This window comes from Liolophura sinensis, chromosome 13 (assembly GCF_032854445.1).
Source record: "Liolophura sinensis isolate JHLJ2023 chromosome 13, CUHK_Ljap_v2, whole genome shotgun sequence".
In the NCBI taxonomy this organism is placed as follows: domain Eukaryota; kingdom Metazoa; phylum Mollusca; class Polyplacophora; order Chitonida; family Chitonidae; genus Liolophura; species Liolophura sinensis.
In genome coordinates, this window is record NC_088307.1 from 18,611,426 (window position 1) to 18,628,120 (window position 16,695).

Sequence of the window (16,695 nt, forward strand, 5' to 3'; positions counted from 1 at the left end):
ATTCAGTACAAATCCAACATGTCTAAACATCATGAAATCAAATCAAACTCCACAGTTTAACAAACTTGATCAGCAGTTTTTAAAAAATATTATGCTTTATTTGAAACAAAGAAAGATACATGGATTCAAAACTAATTTCTGACTCACCTTTAATTATTGAACCCTTGTTTTTAAGAAGTATGTAGAAGAAAAAGAAAATTCAACCTTAATATCTTTTTGTGAGGAAATTTTAACAGGACATGAAACGGATGAAAGAAAAAAACATCCATCTTTACTGCATGCTTACTATTACTGGCCTAACATGACGTGGTACCCTAAGCCCTTAATGTTAATAGTACATAGAGGAAATAAAAAAGAGAGACCTTTTCCAGCACCTAGAGTTTATGGTTTTTCATTCAAACAATACAATCATGACAAGAGTCTGATAACAGGGAAGAATGCCCATCTTGAATATCCACCATGTATGCTTATTACTGGCTTACTGTTTTGCTTTTTTCGTGTAAAATCTGTATTAAATGCATTATAATCGTTTTATACACTGTATTTCTAACAGCAAACAAAAACTTAGTAAACAAAAACTTCAAAAGCAATTTTATAAAATTACATAATTTGGCAGTTCGGGCCATCTGGTGGTTTTTCTAAATAGATCACGTATCCTTGTTAAAATGCAGGAAGTTTAACACTACACAGCATCTGAAATTTACAACTGACGGAATATAATAACGAATCTGCGCGCATATATATTCAAATTACAAGCTAAAATATCTCAAAGTACAAGACTTTAAATTCCAACAATTCTCGTCAACGAGAATAATAAAACTGTTGATTCACATAAAAAAATTTCACTTGTTCAGATAAATTTATAAAGATAAAAAGGATAATGCCCCCACAAGAGTATGCTAATCAGTTCATGATTAATTTAATAGTGATTATGAATATTAATTAGGCCATCTTGCTACAGTTTAAATTTGTAGCTTCTGCCCTGATTTTAATTCATCTATAATTTATCAAGCAGATGCCATGGTGTTCTGCGGTTGCCAAGCACTGAGTCTGAGAGATGGGTATGTGACAAAGAAAAACAGGGAACTGTATAGCAAAAGAAATGCAAATTCACAACAAATGCAACATTCCCTGTACATGATTTCATGTCATCTCAGGTCACACATTATTAAAGTAAATGTCAAATTAAGTTCACATAGATCCCCATTTTGCACTCATGTGAAACAAAAACATAATTAAATGACCCCAATTTTTCATTTGATATTTTTTTCATTCTGGCAAAGATTTTTCACATTCAGCAAAGTTTAAACAAATTCTGAGAGAAGTGAAGCGAAGGTATATATATATATATATATATATATATATATATATATATATATATATATATATTATACATTTAATATGTACCTTATTTGAGTCACATTTCACCCATATGAGGGAATGCTGAATGCTCTTTAAACAAAAAAGTATTTCTTTGACATTAAAAACAGGACTAAGCTACCTTAGAAGGAAAATTTTCACGTATGAAATTTCAGGGCATTTGAAAAAAAAAACAATACAACTACCTGACCAAAAGTTGAAGCTGAATCAGAAAGATTTGGATTTAACAGACAACTTCACTGGCAAAAAAATCTAGTTTTGAGGCTCAACGTTTTGTTAAGTATGCAAAGTTTACATCACTCCTATTATGTAACATAAAGGTATCATTTAAAAGGCTAAAGAGACGAATTCAGAAATAATGTTTAATTATTTTTTTTACCCTTATTAAATAGACCCAGTACCAAATCGTGACAATTTTAGCATTATACTTCTTTTGTTTCTGACATTTTTTGAAGACCTGGATGGCTGTTGGTATGTTAATTGCTGGTACGAGATCAGGGGAATGTGTAATGTACCTCACCACTCACTGATTTCAGATCAGAACCTCGTTTCAACATGTGAAAAACTGAAACGCTGCACAGTCAAATACACACAGATGAGTCGAAACTGAAATGCTTCTTATAAATCCTGAACATTTCTTCCTTAATACCTTCCAGCAAATGGAACAAAAAAAAAAAAACATATACAAACAAGCTAATTCCAACTTACATGATTTTCATTTCTTTAAAACGGATAAACAATTATGTTTTCATATTATTTTAAACTAGAGCCTGTCGAATGTTACAAATAGAAAAATTCTTAGCTGAGGGTGAAAGTAATCTATAAGTAGGCAAAATTCTTTCAGGGGAGACAAATGCTGCTTTAACAGTAATACAAATTGATTCTTCCTTCAGAAATTCTAGGAAACTTCAGCATTTAAAATTTAATTTTTCCAGTTAGGCTAAAAGGCAGTAAGTTAGGCTAAAGGCAAAGGGGAAGGAGCGAAATCAGGGGAGACAACTGTTTCTGCAATCATATAAGTCCCCACTGATGCTGTTAAGGTTGATATTAGGACATGCCTTAAGTTTTATTGCTAAATTTAAGTTTGTGGGTTAACACTCTTCCCTTTTTATTGGACTTCGCGGCCAATGGGCAATAAATGTCCAGTTGGTTGTCCAGGGCTAACTGGAAAAAAAAAACAAAAAAAAACTGGATGCTTCCATTGTAAGTTCTGGTCAAGTTTAGCACCCACAATTTTATTTTGCTGTTAGAAACATATAGTTCCACCTCTTAGTTTACAAGGAAAACAATCTACAGCAAACAACACGAATTCTTACATAATAGGCTCTGGTTTAAGTATATACACACCAGCTTGCATTCAGGGGAGACAACTGTTAGTACATACCACACGTCCACATTGGTCCTTCCTTCTGACTAACTTCGTACATGTACATATAAAAACAATTAACCACAAGTTTAGTACATGTGTATTATCAGTTTTGCCTTTTCATGTCTCGCACAGCCTTAACAATGTAACCCTTCGTTTTCACGATTCCGCGACACTTCACCAGGACGGAGTAACGGACAGACCACAGTGCTTTCCATTTCTCGGCGTCTCTGCTGGTGCTGTTTGCCGCAATCAGATCACGGAAGCTACTCTGAGGCAAAACATCTGCAAATCACAAATTTGTTTATTGACTTTACGTTTGTTAATTCTTCGTTTTCCACAGGTTTTGACACTCTGAATCAACACCTGGGTCCATTTGTTCAAAAGTGTATTGAAAGTTAAGCCAGGCTTAAAACTTAAAACCATGCCTGATATGACGTACATAATGATTTTATTTATTTATTTATTTGATTGGTGTTTTACGCCATACTCAAGAATATTTCACTTATACGACGGTGGCCAGCATTATGGTGGGTGGAAACCGGGCAGAGCCCGGGGGAAACCCACGACCATCCGCAGGTTGCTGGAAGACCTACCCACACATGGCCGGAGAGGAAGCCAGCATGAGCTGGACTTGAACTCACAGCAACTGCATTGGTGAGAGGCTCCTGGGTCATTACGCTGCGCTAGCGCGCTAACCGACTAGGCCACAGAGGCCCTGACGTACACAATGCAAGAGTCCACCACTGATGCACACCAAATGACCTCGTACTTTCAAACGTGCGTGACCTCATTCAGGTATACCTGTCTTACTCAGCATCGTATCTGCCTGATGCATCGTCACATAAGGAATATTATCACGTCACAACAGGAAAATTTTACAGAAACTGCCAAAGATTTTGGCTTTGAGGACTCTTCACTTATTGAGGTTAATAGTGTTACTTAATGTAAATCTTTTAGAACCGTGGTGTTTTCTCTGTTCCCTAAAGTACTCTTCATACCATTTCCATCTGGTTTCCCTTGGAACTGAAGCAACACTTTAAGACTTGGGTGTGTCTATAGCTCCTCCTCCACTCACCCCCCCCCACCTCCACTCACCCCCCCACCTCCACTCACCCCCCACCTCCACTCACCCACCCACCCCCACCTCCACTCACCCCCACCCCCCACCCCCCCGCTCTGCCATTAGTGCGTCAATTGTAAATAGCTCATCTTCTTGTAAGTATTTTAAAATGTAGGCACTTCCTATTGATGTCTGCCAGCATGCCGTTGCTTTTCCAAACACCAGTTTTTTGAAATACAAATCTACCTTGAAGTACTAAAAATTGTCTACTTTGTCGTTGTGAAAATCAATCACTGCACTCATTCCAACGCTAACAATACTACATAGGTTAAACTTGATGCAGAAATCATGATGGTAGCCCAAATGCTTCCAAATGAGGATTCCAACAACACTGACTTTCTTGTACATGTACTTTCCAAATCTAGAAATTATTTTCAAGGACTTATATCTTCAGGGTTTTAACGTAATCATTCATTTATCGAAGACCCACCTTATCTTAAAGATCTACTATAATTCTGCAATCTTTTTTTCTGCAAGGTGTTCATTCAATTCATAGTCTGAAGGCATTATTCTTCAGAAATTAAAAATGCACTGAAAGTTGTTTTTTCATATGCGAAAAGGTTGAGGAATTAGGAATTTCAAAGATTCATGGGATTAGTTTTTACAGCACCCACCTGGTATTACGGATTATTTCGCGGGATTAGCTGGTATACCACTCACCTGGAGGATCACTGTGCGTCAACAGCTGGATGTCATTAAGCTTAGCAAACTCTACCATGTCAGGTGGCATCACACAGCAAGAGGCCAGGTTCACCTGATTAATAATCGGCTTTACCTGAAGAAAAACGAAACTGTGTCAGTAAGACAGTTTCTGTCACGTCAACAAAGAGGTCTAAGTTCCCAAAGTTCAGTTTGACCATCAACTTGGACTAAAACTAAACGATTCTGCATTTTGCAGACCATCCTTAGAGCTGAGACAAGCGGCCCTGCATTAAAGTCACTGCCCACAATATCTAGTAACAATAGGGCAGTTTGGAGATTGATTCATTTCATCTCTAAAGGTCAAAAAAGCCCTACTCTATCGTGTGACTTTTTTGGATGTTAGTTTACCCATTAATGTTCCAAAAACACAAATAACACCTTTCTCTTTCAGGAAATTGTTATGTTGACAAATGTTCAGCCCCTCAATTTTCTCTGTCTTTAGTCTGCTAAAAATATCTTTTTGTGAAACTTTTTTCAGATGCCCATGTTATATACATGTGCTGTAATTCTTCAACCTTTTCATATGTTTGCAAGGTGTTTATTCTAGCAGATTCTGAAGGCATTTTTCTGTGTAGACTGATATAATTACCTAGTTTGTGAAGCCATGAAATTGGCCAACGCAACCAATGCTGTTTTGTTTCCAACATCAAATTGACAATGTGTATAAATTGCACTCAAACTTCCTCATTCATATGCGAAAAGGTTTAGGGAATAGGGTAAACATGCAATCAAAAAAAGTTGCCTAACATTTCTGACAAGTACAGCTGCAGTGTTTTTTTACACAGTGATAAAAGAGTTCTCGAATCTCAAAATTCCCCCATTTTTGGTATGTTGGCAGATCATTCAATTAGTCTGTTAGTCGTTGGGACGGTCATGGGCTATATCTTTTGACATGGGCTATATATTCACTTAACGAGGTGTCAGTCTGAGTTTAAAACAAGTTTTTTTAATTCAAAATAGTATATCAGAGACTAACGTCTGGTTGCCATGCCTACCTGAGCCCACTGGTAAAGCTGTTTGAGCTGATTGGTTGATAAATCACTGACACCGATTGACAGGACAGATGCTGATTCCCCCTCCACTAGACCCTCCAACACCTGCCAATATGGCTGAATCTCCTCTAAAGTTAACTCCTCCTCTCTGCCCGGGAATGACAGCAACACAGTCTCGATGAAAGTTACATCTAGCTGTGACATCGCTGTAAGGTAAAGTCAAATTTCTTACTGCACTGGCCAAGTAATCAGAGTGTGCTCCCTCATGATCAGACTATTCTTAAACTTATTACATGCTTACAACTATACCCATTAGAAACCAGGTACCAGGTATGTAATACAGAGTGAAATAAAATAAATGGAAAATAAAACTATAAACAAGAGGGAGACAAATTTCAGCTCAATACACAGGGCATCAACGATGTACCCCTACACTCCCCGCGCCCACCCCGCCCATGTTACTGTGCTTCAGATGTAAGGAAAACTACTGCTCAATATATACACCACTTTCTGAGCTACAACCCATAGCATTTTATACCTTAATGCCTCAAAGGAGAAGAAAAATTAAATATCCACCAAATACCTTTGAAAAGAGTATATATTTCCTCGCAGGTGCATGCCATAAAAAAAAATTCTAATATGTACCTCAAGTTGATAAATTATAAATAAAGTCAGCCCCAAAATCTGCTGTGGGGGACTCCAGTTTGCCTCAGAACTAGTCCTGAAGCCTTCTGTGTTAGGAGGAGAACTGCCCTTGGAAACCACCGAAGTGCAGTTCATACATTTCCTGTAGAACGCTTCTTCCCAGAGGGTACAAACAGTACAGTTCGTTTTCCACTTGTCGATCGGGAAACTGGAATGTTGGACGTAGGTTCCGGGTTTACACGAACAAGCTGGCAGTTTTAACGACTCTCATTGGCTGATAGGCAAACACACCCCCAGCATAAATTACAGGGTGTTAAAGATGGAGGACGTGATGAACTCAGCGATTTATGCCAGCTTTGCCGTTTTCAGGCTTTACGTGTATGGCGAGGAAAAATCGCAAAATTATGCAGCAGGCACCACCAGATAGAAAAAAAATGTGCTCTTTTCAGCCTACAGTGACACGTTTTTAAGTTTTCTTCCCCTTTAATATTGATTCTAATACAGGATACACTAAGTTATGAATTTTGCCATTTATGGACACAGCACACAAAATTGCACCCGACATTTGTGCAAAACCTGAGCTTATAGCCAGCAGCATTATTTAGGGCATCACCTTTAACATTCACTTTAACATTGCAACCCCTGTTATTGGACACTGGGTATACAAGCCACAAGTAAATAAATACTGTAAATCTTCAACCTTTCCAGCACGTTTTGCAGCTATGGAAATGATGTTGGAATTCATAAATATTATGCAAATCAGTTCTCTACGGCCCCACAGTTCTCTAAGAATGTTTCAAAATCTTGGCTGCAGAGGCTGTTGAAAACGTCGAAGAATTACTTCAAGAATTAATAACCTACTTTTGTCAATGGCCTCTGTTATGTGAGATGGGGACTGCAAATTGCACAAAGAGACTTTCACTGAAAAGTAAAACCAACAAATGCATGTAATTAAATCTGTAGGTAAAAAAAAACAACCGGATTTCTAACTTCAGTGAAACTAATACACGTAAAACTGAACTACCTGTACAACTGTAAATATAAATGAGACTAAAATTCTGCATCTGCGTTTTTTTTTGTGAATACACTAACAACCTGTCTTACTTTCAGCACAGAAACCAACAACAACTGAAATTCATGAAGTTCATTAAATTTCCAAAAATTATTCCCCCATTAAACTAGTTTTCGAACATGACCTGTGGTCTATCTTACTCAATGTAAGATTAAGGGACTAACTTTTGGTTGCCATGCCTACCTGAGCCCACAGGTAAAGCTGTTTGAACTGTGACGTAGGTGATTTAATTGACTATTTGATCATGACATTGCCAAACTTGAAGATCAACATGCACTGCTACTGAAATAGCTCTGTCATTATGCCTGGGCCTATCCACTATCGTGTTACACTAGTACATCTTGTTCACTCATGCTCTGACATTACATGCACGAACCTTTCTTCACTACAAGAAATTCTGAAGATATCTCATTTGAGAATGAAAGTCTCAAAGCTTTCGAAACAGGCAATACACAATGTTTGCTCCACTTTGACAGAAACATGTGTTGTGTGTAGGCGGGCTGTCAGTTAAATTTACTGCAAGTCAGTATGACTCAGCAGGTATTATTGTAACTCTTCAACATTTTCGCATGAGTGCAAGATTTTAATTCAAGCATTATTCTGTGTTAACTGAAAAAAATTATGCCTTGTGTGAAGCTCTGAAACTGGCCAATTCAACCAATGTAGTTTTGTCTCTAAAATCAAATCAAATCAAAAATTGGCATAAATGTCACTGAAATTTGATCGTCCATCTGTGAAAAGGTTGAGGAAGTAGGGTATGTAATGCAGGCCATTATAGGTCTTAAACCTGCAACAAAACCTTAATGTTTGCTCTGCAAAACTAGCCACAATGTCAGGATTCACAAAATAATCTTGCAGGACAAATGTTTACAAACAAGAATTTTGCCTTTTTTGGGCCTGAAAAAATTTGGGGGAGAGGGTGGGGGGAGGGGGGGGGGGGGCAGCTTTCTAAATATAAAGCCACAGAAAGGGTCCAGGCAATACAAGCAAATCTGTCATCAAAAAAATTTTAGATCAATCATTATGAATGCAGTAAATTCTAAAAACATCATACCTGTCAATTTTAATTCATCACGTTCAGCTGAAGGAATGGTTTCTTTGAATTTTGAGTGCACACACACCAGGTCTGTGACATACTGGGGAGAAACAGCAATAGAACTATTTTATTTAAATATCATATATAATTTGACCGGCATTTTATATGCTCCAATATCTCTAGGTCAGAAATGCTTTCTATTACAAATGGACCCTCTAATATATGGAAGAAAAAAACTAAGTCTATACTGGATGAATTCACAACATATCTAGAACTACATGTGCACATATCTGACATTTTGGCCAGACTTTTGGCCTCAATACAAAAGCTGCAGCAGATATTTGTTTTTTTTAACGAAAGCTGGATTTGAACCAGCAGTCTAAAAGTTCTTGGGTTAGCCACGCTGGCTGAAAAATTTTAGCTTTCTGAAAATATACAGTGTGTACACATTAACACCAGTAAAAATCCAAAATATTTTCTGTATAGAAGCTCAATAACAGCTTATACATATCATATAGAATTGTAAATGCTGGTCAGAAATATGTATGGGTATAAACAATAACAACACATCTTAGGAATCATGATCATACACCTGTAATGCAATATTGCTGTGTCGGAATGTGAAAATGTCAAATATCACTTACCTGTAACTCAGTTTTGTCCGCTGATGTCAAAAAATTTTCCAGGGTTTCATTTATACATTCTGCCAACTGCAAAAACAAAAGTAGAAATAAGAACAAATATTTAAGTGTATTTATTACACCTTTACACCACATCTTAATAAGGATGATTATAGATAGTACATTTCCTATCCCTTTAGCTGATTCGCAGCCCTAATCAATGAGCTCAGTCACATCATTAGGAGAGTTTCTAGTTCCTAACTCTTTTGCCAGTAGAGGAAAATAAAGTACTACTGTATTATGTGACTTGTCAAATATATTACGCTTCCTAGACAATAATTTATCAATCACCTGTTTCTAGAGGTATAAATGGCACCTCTTTCATTCCAAAAATTCTTAAGATCACAAACATTCAGGTTTTTAAATTTCTCTATCGTCTGTCTACAGTAAATAACATGTAAACTTCTTTTTTTGGAGGGGGGGCCTTTTCTGATGCCAATGTGCTTCTTTGTTGCCAAATTCATTAAAGTTTTGCCTTTTTAGAGATCTCTTTAAGTAAGATTTGTTAAGCGCCTTGCTTATATGCAAGTCTTGAAGTCAACTGACATGCTTTATGTTTTTGATGCCGTGTCATAGTAAATGTAAAAGTTGACAATGGCGAAACATATGTCTAAACTGACATACATCGGACAAAAAAATGGACAGGGATTATGGACAACCATGTCATACACCTGACAGCAGGACTTAATTCATAGTTTTGCAGTGATGTCATGGCTTCTCTGAGCCAATCATCAGCACGCACATTTGTCACGTGAACAGAGAACTAAAGGTGAAAACAAAATGAAGAGAGTATTACAGGTGAAAACAAAATGAATAGAGTACTACATGTGAAAACAAAGTGAATTTAACCCATGTCAGATAAGCACTAAAGACAGTTTTTACCACAAAAAATGAAAAATATAGCTATTAGGTTTAACTTCTTTCTGGAAAAGTAAGCAGAATGTATCCAGCCATCGGGTATGATACTTTTAATATCATGTAGTACATTAAACCCCAGGAATTGCCCAAAAAATCAGCATTTCGCCCAATTAGCTGAATGTTATTTGTTACCTCCTGCTCCTTGTGGGCAATCCGGGTGCTCGAAATTATAGAAAAAATGACATAGGACACATCTATCACAAAAAAAATATGTACAAAATTTTGGAAAGTTTTGAAAGCCAGAAAGTTGAAGTTGAGCATTGGGAATATATGGCACTGACAGACAATTCACTCTGAGTAGCCACGTTGTAGAAGCCCTTATGAACTTGGCCAATTACTAGGGCTGAAAGCGTCAAGAGATAATTGGCAGTCACGTCACAAAACCTGTTAGCTCTTGATTGTCAGTGTGGTTTCTTTATAGTGGATAGACAGATATGGATGTAATAAATCAAATTTTGTTGTTAGTTTAAGTGTTAAAGGTGTGCATTTGGACCAGTCATATATGAGAAGGGAACTGAGAACGGTTGCCCATGTCACAATGTGCACATGTTGGGTGGGAGATTACAGTAACTTGTCAGGTTGAGCCGGCAAGAGAACCATCATGGGAGAGTAATCCGTTGAAGAAAAATATTGTGACTTTGATTTATTACGAAAATATCTTCCCACAATATGAATGAAAGAGTCTGTTATCGATCAGAAGGGCCTACTATGCTCGGTAAATTCTGTGAGGTCAGTACTGCCAGCTAGGCCAAATGCTTCCACCGGACATGCAGGACGGTGACGCGTAGAATTTGTAAAACGCACTGCTTGTGTCCACGGACATCGTCCTGACTGGCCGCCAACCTAAAAGAAACATCAGCCCTTTAAACACAACAGAGCTGATACTCTTTGGTTGGTTATAAGGCATTTTTGTTTGTAATTTCTCATTGTCACATTGTCACATTGTTCAATAACGATAATACAGGAGAGCTCCTAGGTTTTGTGACGTCACTCTAGATAACTGTAACATGGCAAAACATGATTGGCTAGGTACTAACGATTTTTGCTGTTTATTTTGTTGATAAGCGGTGTAGAATTTTTAAAATATTTTTAGAACATTTCTGGAATACTAATTAATTAATTTAGCTTTATTGGCTGACTATGTTCACTTAAAGCATCCTATACTAAATAACATTAGCAGTTAACCCTTAAACTATCAATATAACTGTTGTTACCGTGGCAAAATATGCTGTGTCATACAGAGCCGCTACACCTGTGAACTGATTGCTCAGAACTATGTTATTGAGTTGCATAACTTTCTGCGCTTTCGATACATGCAACAACAACAACGCCAGGTTCTCGCTTTTGGTTGTCATGTCAGTTTGTTACGCGATTCGTTCGAATGTTAAAACAACTTGCCTCTTCGTCAGGAGTTTGTTTGGGGTTCCTTTTCAAACGGTTCCAGTTAACGATGTTTCCGCTGTTAATGAGCATCGACTCAGCTTTCGGAAAAAGTGGAATTTCTTCGGCCATGCCTGTCAGACTGTTGGACTTGCCACCACAATCAGAAACTTGAAATGACAAGCGGATTTCTCAGTTGTTTAATAGGGGTCACCAAGTTACAGTACTCGCTTACCTCCCTTTATAGCTAAGGGGATTCCCAGCCAGACAAACAGCGAAAGTGGCGTCACAGCCATATGCTTGTCAGGAGATGCCATTTTCATGCAGGGTTGGAACTGTTAGGAAAATATCTCTTGAACCCTGCAACGTCTGTAAAGTGGCTTATTCGTGATATTATTCAGACGTTTGACATTCTTTTACACAGTTATAGTTGTGTAATTTGGACTTAATTTGCACCCCCTCCCTTTTCCAATTTTTAAGACAAAAAAATGGTATCCTTAAACCCCCTGCCTTGCTACCAGTCATGTGATGTTTAGGACGGGCCCAAAACATATTGAAACCATCACGTGTGCATGAGAACTGTCACTTTGTCGACAACGCAAGGTGCTGTAACGAAATGAATATGCTTCGTAGATTTGATGATTACGTCGGGGAATATTAAGTGGTGCAGGTCCGTTCTGGTGGAAGCTAGTGCTCAAGAGAAAGACTGCGAACGTTTTCCTACTGGTGCAACTATCATCACAATGCTGTTTCGATTTCGTAGTGTTTTGTTGTTGTTGTTGTTCATCAGCAGCACAGCTCAAACTTCTGCAAATGGACACGACCAGCTTGTCCCAGGTGGAGAGGCTGGTTTTCCAGATTTTGCCGCAGAGTTACGAAGAGTTGAAATTCAGAAGAATGCAGCTAAATATTTAGTCGTCACTGCACTACAGGATAGAGAATTTGTTTCAGTTTCACCATATCGAATGTTGGGTGTATTTCAAACGAGATAATGAAGATAACAGCACTTCTGAAGGACTGTCTAAAAAGTGCCTTGGTGATTTGCTTGCAACAAAATCAGCATTGGAACATAAGGAACAGTTTGCAGTGAAAAGTAAGATCAGTAATGTGAAGGAATGAGAAAAACTGTGCGAATACACTGATTAGTAATATTAGTATGTGGAGAAACACTTGGATAATGTTAATTATGGCCATAACCATGGCTGCTTAACTTCAAGTCAGAGAGCCTATCATTCACGCAGGTATCAATTAATGAACTGACTGCAGAACCAATAAGCATTTCACATACATCTATCATTTCTCAAGAGAAAGCACCCTGGCCATGTGATATTTCCGTGTTGTCTAGATGGCCGCAGCGGAATCCAGAGAATTGACTACGGTTGATGATTCAGTAGTTGACCTGACCCAGTTTGGATGGTTATCACTTCGGTTTTTTTTTTTTTTTTTAATTTGGATGGCCCTTGCATAGTTGTTGATTGCTCCATTCACCCCCTGAAGGAAGCATCGTTGAAGTTTGGAAAATCGTTGATTACTAACCTCCCTCACCTGCTTAGGGTCCTAGACTGCCAATCAGATCAAATCCCAAGCTGCCAATCATCCCAGTGGTAAGTATCCATCCATATTTCAGCAAGTTCAACTTCTCTGCATGCTTAAACTTCATAAAGAAGCCTCACATGTCCACTGTTTGCAATCGCAAGGCCTGGGAACCAGCAGCATTTTGGGAGCTTTGGATCACTGGACAGATTAAGTTTGCTGAAATATGGGTGGGATGATTGACACCTGGGGATTTTATCTGTCTGCTGGGCTAGGACCATAAGCATTGTGAAGGGATACGTGGGCAGGTGTGAGAGGTTAGTAAATCAACTGTTTCCCGAAATTTACGATTCTTCCTTTAGGCAGGCGCCAGTCAAATATTAAAAAAAAAACCAAGTGATAGCCAGCAAGGGCTAACCCAGTTAAACAATGGGACAAATAGCCGTTGTCATGGTGTCACTAATTGCAGAATAGCCATAATTTTTTACGTGCATTTGACTAGCTTGGTCTACGTGGAGTGCTTATTTGTGTTGCAATCTGTTCATCAACACTTAGGTTAATGGCGAGGTTGAAGATCTGTATAGTTTAGCACATACATTGTGTTGTTTTTTTTTTAGGTAAATAGGCCTACGTCATCTTTTAACCAGGGACTTTAATGACACTGTTATGTTTAGGCAAATATCCTGGTTTCTGTCATGTGGCAGAATGACGGACACAGTCGATGTCAATGGCAGTTACAGACAACATCCATTGATTTACTATTCCCTACTTAATGATATTGAAAAAAAATAACTTGTCTTATTTTATAAACATTAAAGATGTTTTGTGTCAAATGATGTTTGGTGTCTTACATCTAAGCTTGTGCAGTGAGCTTGAAATATGCTAAATAGGCAGTAAAACCTGAATGTTATGATATTTTAAAAATGTATGATTACTACAAGATGGTTCTGACATGTGTTACAGTGATATGTTATAATAATGTTACAGTAACATGTGTTACAGTAATATGTTACAATAATGTATGTTACAATAATACATTACAATAATATGTTTCAATAATATATGTTACAATAATATGTTTCTGCAGTGCAAGATGTCTGATGCTAAAATACCAAGTGGTACTCTGGAAGGAAATCTGGCTTGGTTGGGAGCGTACGACGAATGCATGAATATATCAGCGGTGACAAACAGTAACCTCATTCAAGGGAGAGTACTGCTTGGGAAAAGTGGATCTGAAAAATGTAAATTTACCTCACTTCTTAAAGTCGAAGAAAGCACTAAAACAGGAAGTATTTGAACGACCATTAAATACCTGTCCAGGAATACGGTGTTTTTTTTTTCTAGCAAGTAGAATGCTTTCAAAACTTCACAGTGGTTCTACACAGGCTTTTTCAAACAATATTCTGACCAGTGGCACAAAGTCCGAATTGACGCACTGTGCTCTGATATTTTGATGTCATTACAGCAGAGTCATACACCCTAACATTTACTTGTCTTCAGAGTACTGACAGAGTTGTGTCCCCTGACACCTCACGCACTGATCTCTCAACACATACATGTAATATATAATATATATATATATATATATTATGTGTTGAGAGATCATATTGAATTGTGGGTAGATTTTGAACTAAGCGTAGAATTTAAGACCTCATGTGACTCAGCAGGACATCATGGTGAGTTAGTTTGTTTTATCCGGCAGGCTAGCTGCTTAGGAATGAAGGTCAGGCCACTGAAATTGTGGTGCCCATAATTTTTGAAAGTTTACACCAAGAGATCATATAACAGGCAGCCCTTTTCAGTGCAAACATCCAAGAAATGGTCAGTCTTCAGCAATTTTCAGTGGTACCAAATATTAGGTGAAATACAATAGTTGCATTTTAATTGTCCACATGGTTTTAAATATAATGTGAAACTCTTAGTTCCATGTAAACGGACTTGTGACAAAATTACATGTTGACTCTAAAGTCTGGTCACCATTTTGGTGCAGAAATGATAGATAGTCATACCAGTGTTAACCTTAATGGTGTCCAACATGGTGGACAATCTTGTTAAGCAGTAATGTCAATCACACCTTGTTTCTTCCAGTCGTCAGGCCTTTCTGCCTATTTTGGAGCTTGTCTGCCAGACTCGTGTGATGAGGGAGATGCCACATTCATCCTGACAGAGGGTAAGTCAAGTGTACAGACAAATGTCTGCACAAAGGGCAAGCCTAAAAATAGGTGTTTGACAATGTTGAAAGCACCCCTGTAGATGAAAGTGCTAAGATCCATATTGTTGTTATATAAAACTTTGAATCAGTATTTTTGAACATGGACAACATGAGTCTTACCACTTTCTCCAAGAGGAGTGTTTGAAAAGAAATGCCAGGCATCTAGTTTTAGGCTAAGCCTAAAAATAGGTGTTTGATAATGTTGAAAGCACCCCTGTAGATGAAAGTGCTAAGATCCATATTGTTGTTATATAAAACTTTGAATCAGTATTTTTGAACATGGACAACATTAGTCTTACCACTTTCTCCTAGAGGAGTGTTTAAAAAGAAATGTCAGGCATCTAGTTTTAGGCTAGGTTTTGGGCAGTATAGAGACCCTGTTATCACCAAAATACCAAATCTTGCAGAGTTGAATGATCAGATTTTCTCTCATCATCTTGTGAATAAAGAATACATTATCCTGTTTCTTTATTTTTTTTAAACTGAACTAAAAGTTACAAGTTTTTAACTCACCCAGTAAAGGTTATGAAGGTTTCCGCTTATAATGTACAATGTTTACATAGGCATGTATTATTTTATATTGTTTCATGTGATATTGAATGTTTTGTTTATATTTTATTTCAGTGATCCGCCAACAGTTGCATCTTGATGGGAGTGTGACTGCCACATGTTCTACACCTCAACCATGGACTGCTGGTGATTATGTTGCTATGTAAGATATTTGCATTTTCCTTGAATATGTATTTATTTATTTATTTATTTATTTATTTTTTTCATTGAACTTTTATGCCATGCTCAAGAATATTTCACTTACAGTACAGCAGCCAACAATATAGTGGGATGAAACTGGGCAGAGCTGGGATGGGAAACCCATAATTATCCGCAGGTTGCTGGCTTTTCCGAAAAAATAAAACAAAAAAAAAGCGTCAAATAAATAAATCAATCAATAAGGCCCCCGAAAAAATGAGAGCGGCAGAAATTACAAAAACCCTCTCCAGTGAAATGACTCTACAGGTTCCATCTTCAGTCCTACATGTGTATCACCTGTGCATGTTGCAGCGTAATTTGCAGCATCCTTGGACTACTTGTGCTGCTGGGAACTCTCTTGGATATGATAAAGATATACTGCCGGTCTTCTGACGGATCCACGGGTAAAGCAGATACTAACGGATATGACCTTCTACAGGACGAAATCCACGGGGAGGTCGACAGGAGGTCGGGACTGTTATCGGGAAGTCTAACAGGCTCATACGAAAGCTCGGTGAATGAATTGGGCATCAAGATCTCCGAAAGTACACGTGAGTTGTTTCAGTTTTCTCAGACATGAGTCATTATTTTTTCAAATTTGAATATGGTAAAAATTACTTTAATAAAGCACTTTCGAGTCTTTAATAAAGCATTTTTAACCTAGCATATGACAGGATTCAGCTCTGTTCTAGTTTTTATCAGTCTGCAGTTTTTTGAGTTTTCATCTTAAAACGTAACATACTAAGATTGAGTTAAAATGCAGAAAATTTGCTGATAGCTTTTTTATATCCCTTACTAAGACATTATTGTATCAAACACACTCAAAACTGGCCAATGAAAACTTGATTTGCGCATTTGAATCCCAATTGTTCAACCTTTTCGTGCATAAAAGAGCAACTGTCACAGCAA

The 16,695-nt window shown here is 37.6% G+C and overlaps 1 protein-coding gene and 1 long non-coding RNA gene across 2 annotated transcripts; one reads left to right on the forward strand and one right to left on the reverse strand.

Annotated features, from left to right (window-relative positions):
- Positions 1-1,712: 1,712 nt before the first annotated feature.
- LOC135480946 (glutamate--cysteine ligase regulatory subunit-like) lies at positions 1,713-11,443 on the reverse strand. Its single transcript, XM_064760878.1, has 8 exons — positions 11,313-11,443; positions 8,961-9,026; positions 8,312-8,416; positions 7,445-7,463; positions 7,070-7,129; positions 5,567-5,769; positions 4,530-4,644; positions 1,713-3,031 (listed from the first exon to the last, which is right to left on the reverse strand). Exons 1-8 carry the CDS (start codon positions 11,424-11,426, stop codon positions 2,853-2,855), a joined length of 861 nt encoding a protein of 286 aa, XP_064616948.1. The 5' UTR covers positions 11,427-11,443; the 3' UTR covers positions 1,713-2,852.
- A 3,520-nt stretch (positions 11,444-14,963) lies between these two features.
- Positions 14,964-16,305, forward strand: LOC135480383 (uncharacterized). Its single transcript, XR_010445930.1, has 3 exons — positions 14,964-14,997; positions 15,664-15,751; positions 16,099-16,305. It is a non-coding gene; the product is annotated as an uncharacterized LOC135480383 (long non-coding RNA).
- The last annotated feature ends 390 nt before the right edge of the window (positions 16,306-16,695 follow it).

Excerpts from the sequence above, each read along its gene's own strand:
- LOC135480946 (XM_064760878.1), bottom strand. The coding sequence starts at position 11,426 with ATGGCCGAAGAAATTCCACTTTTTCCGAAAGCTGAGTCGATGCTCATT. Across the intron at positions 8,417-8,960 it reads CGGACAAAACTGAGTTACAG|TATGTCACAGACCTGGTGTG; the intron begins GTAAGTGATATT and ends GTTTCTCCCCAG. Across the intron at positions 5,770-7,069 it reads AACAGAGGCCATTGACAAAA|CGATGTCACAGCTAGATGTA; the intron begins GTAGGTTATTAA and ends TTTACCTTACAG.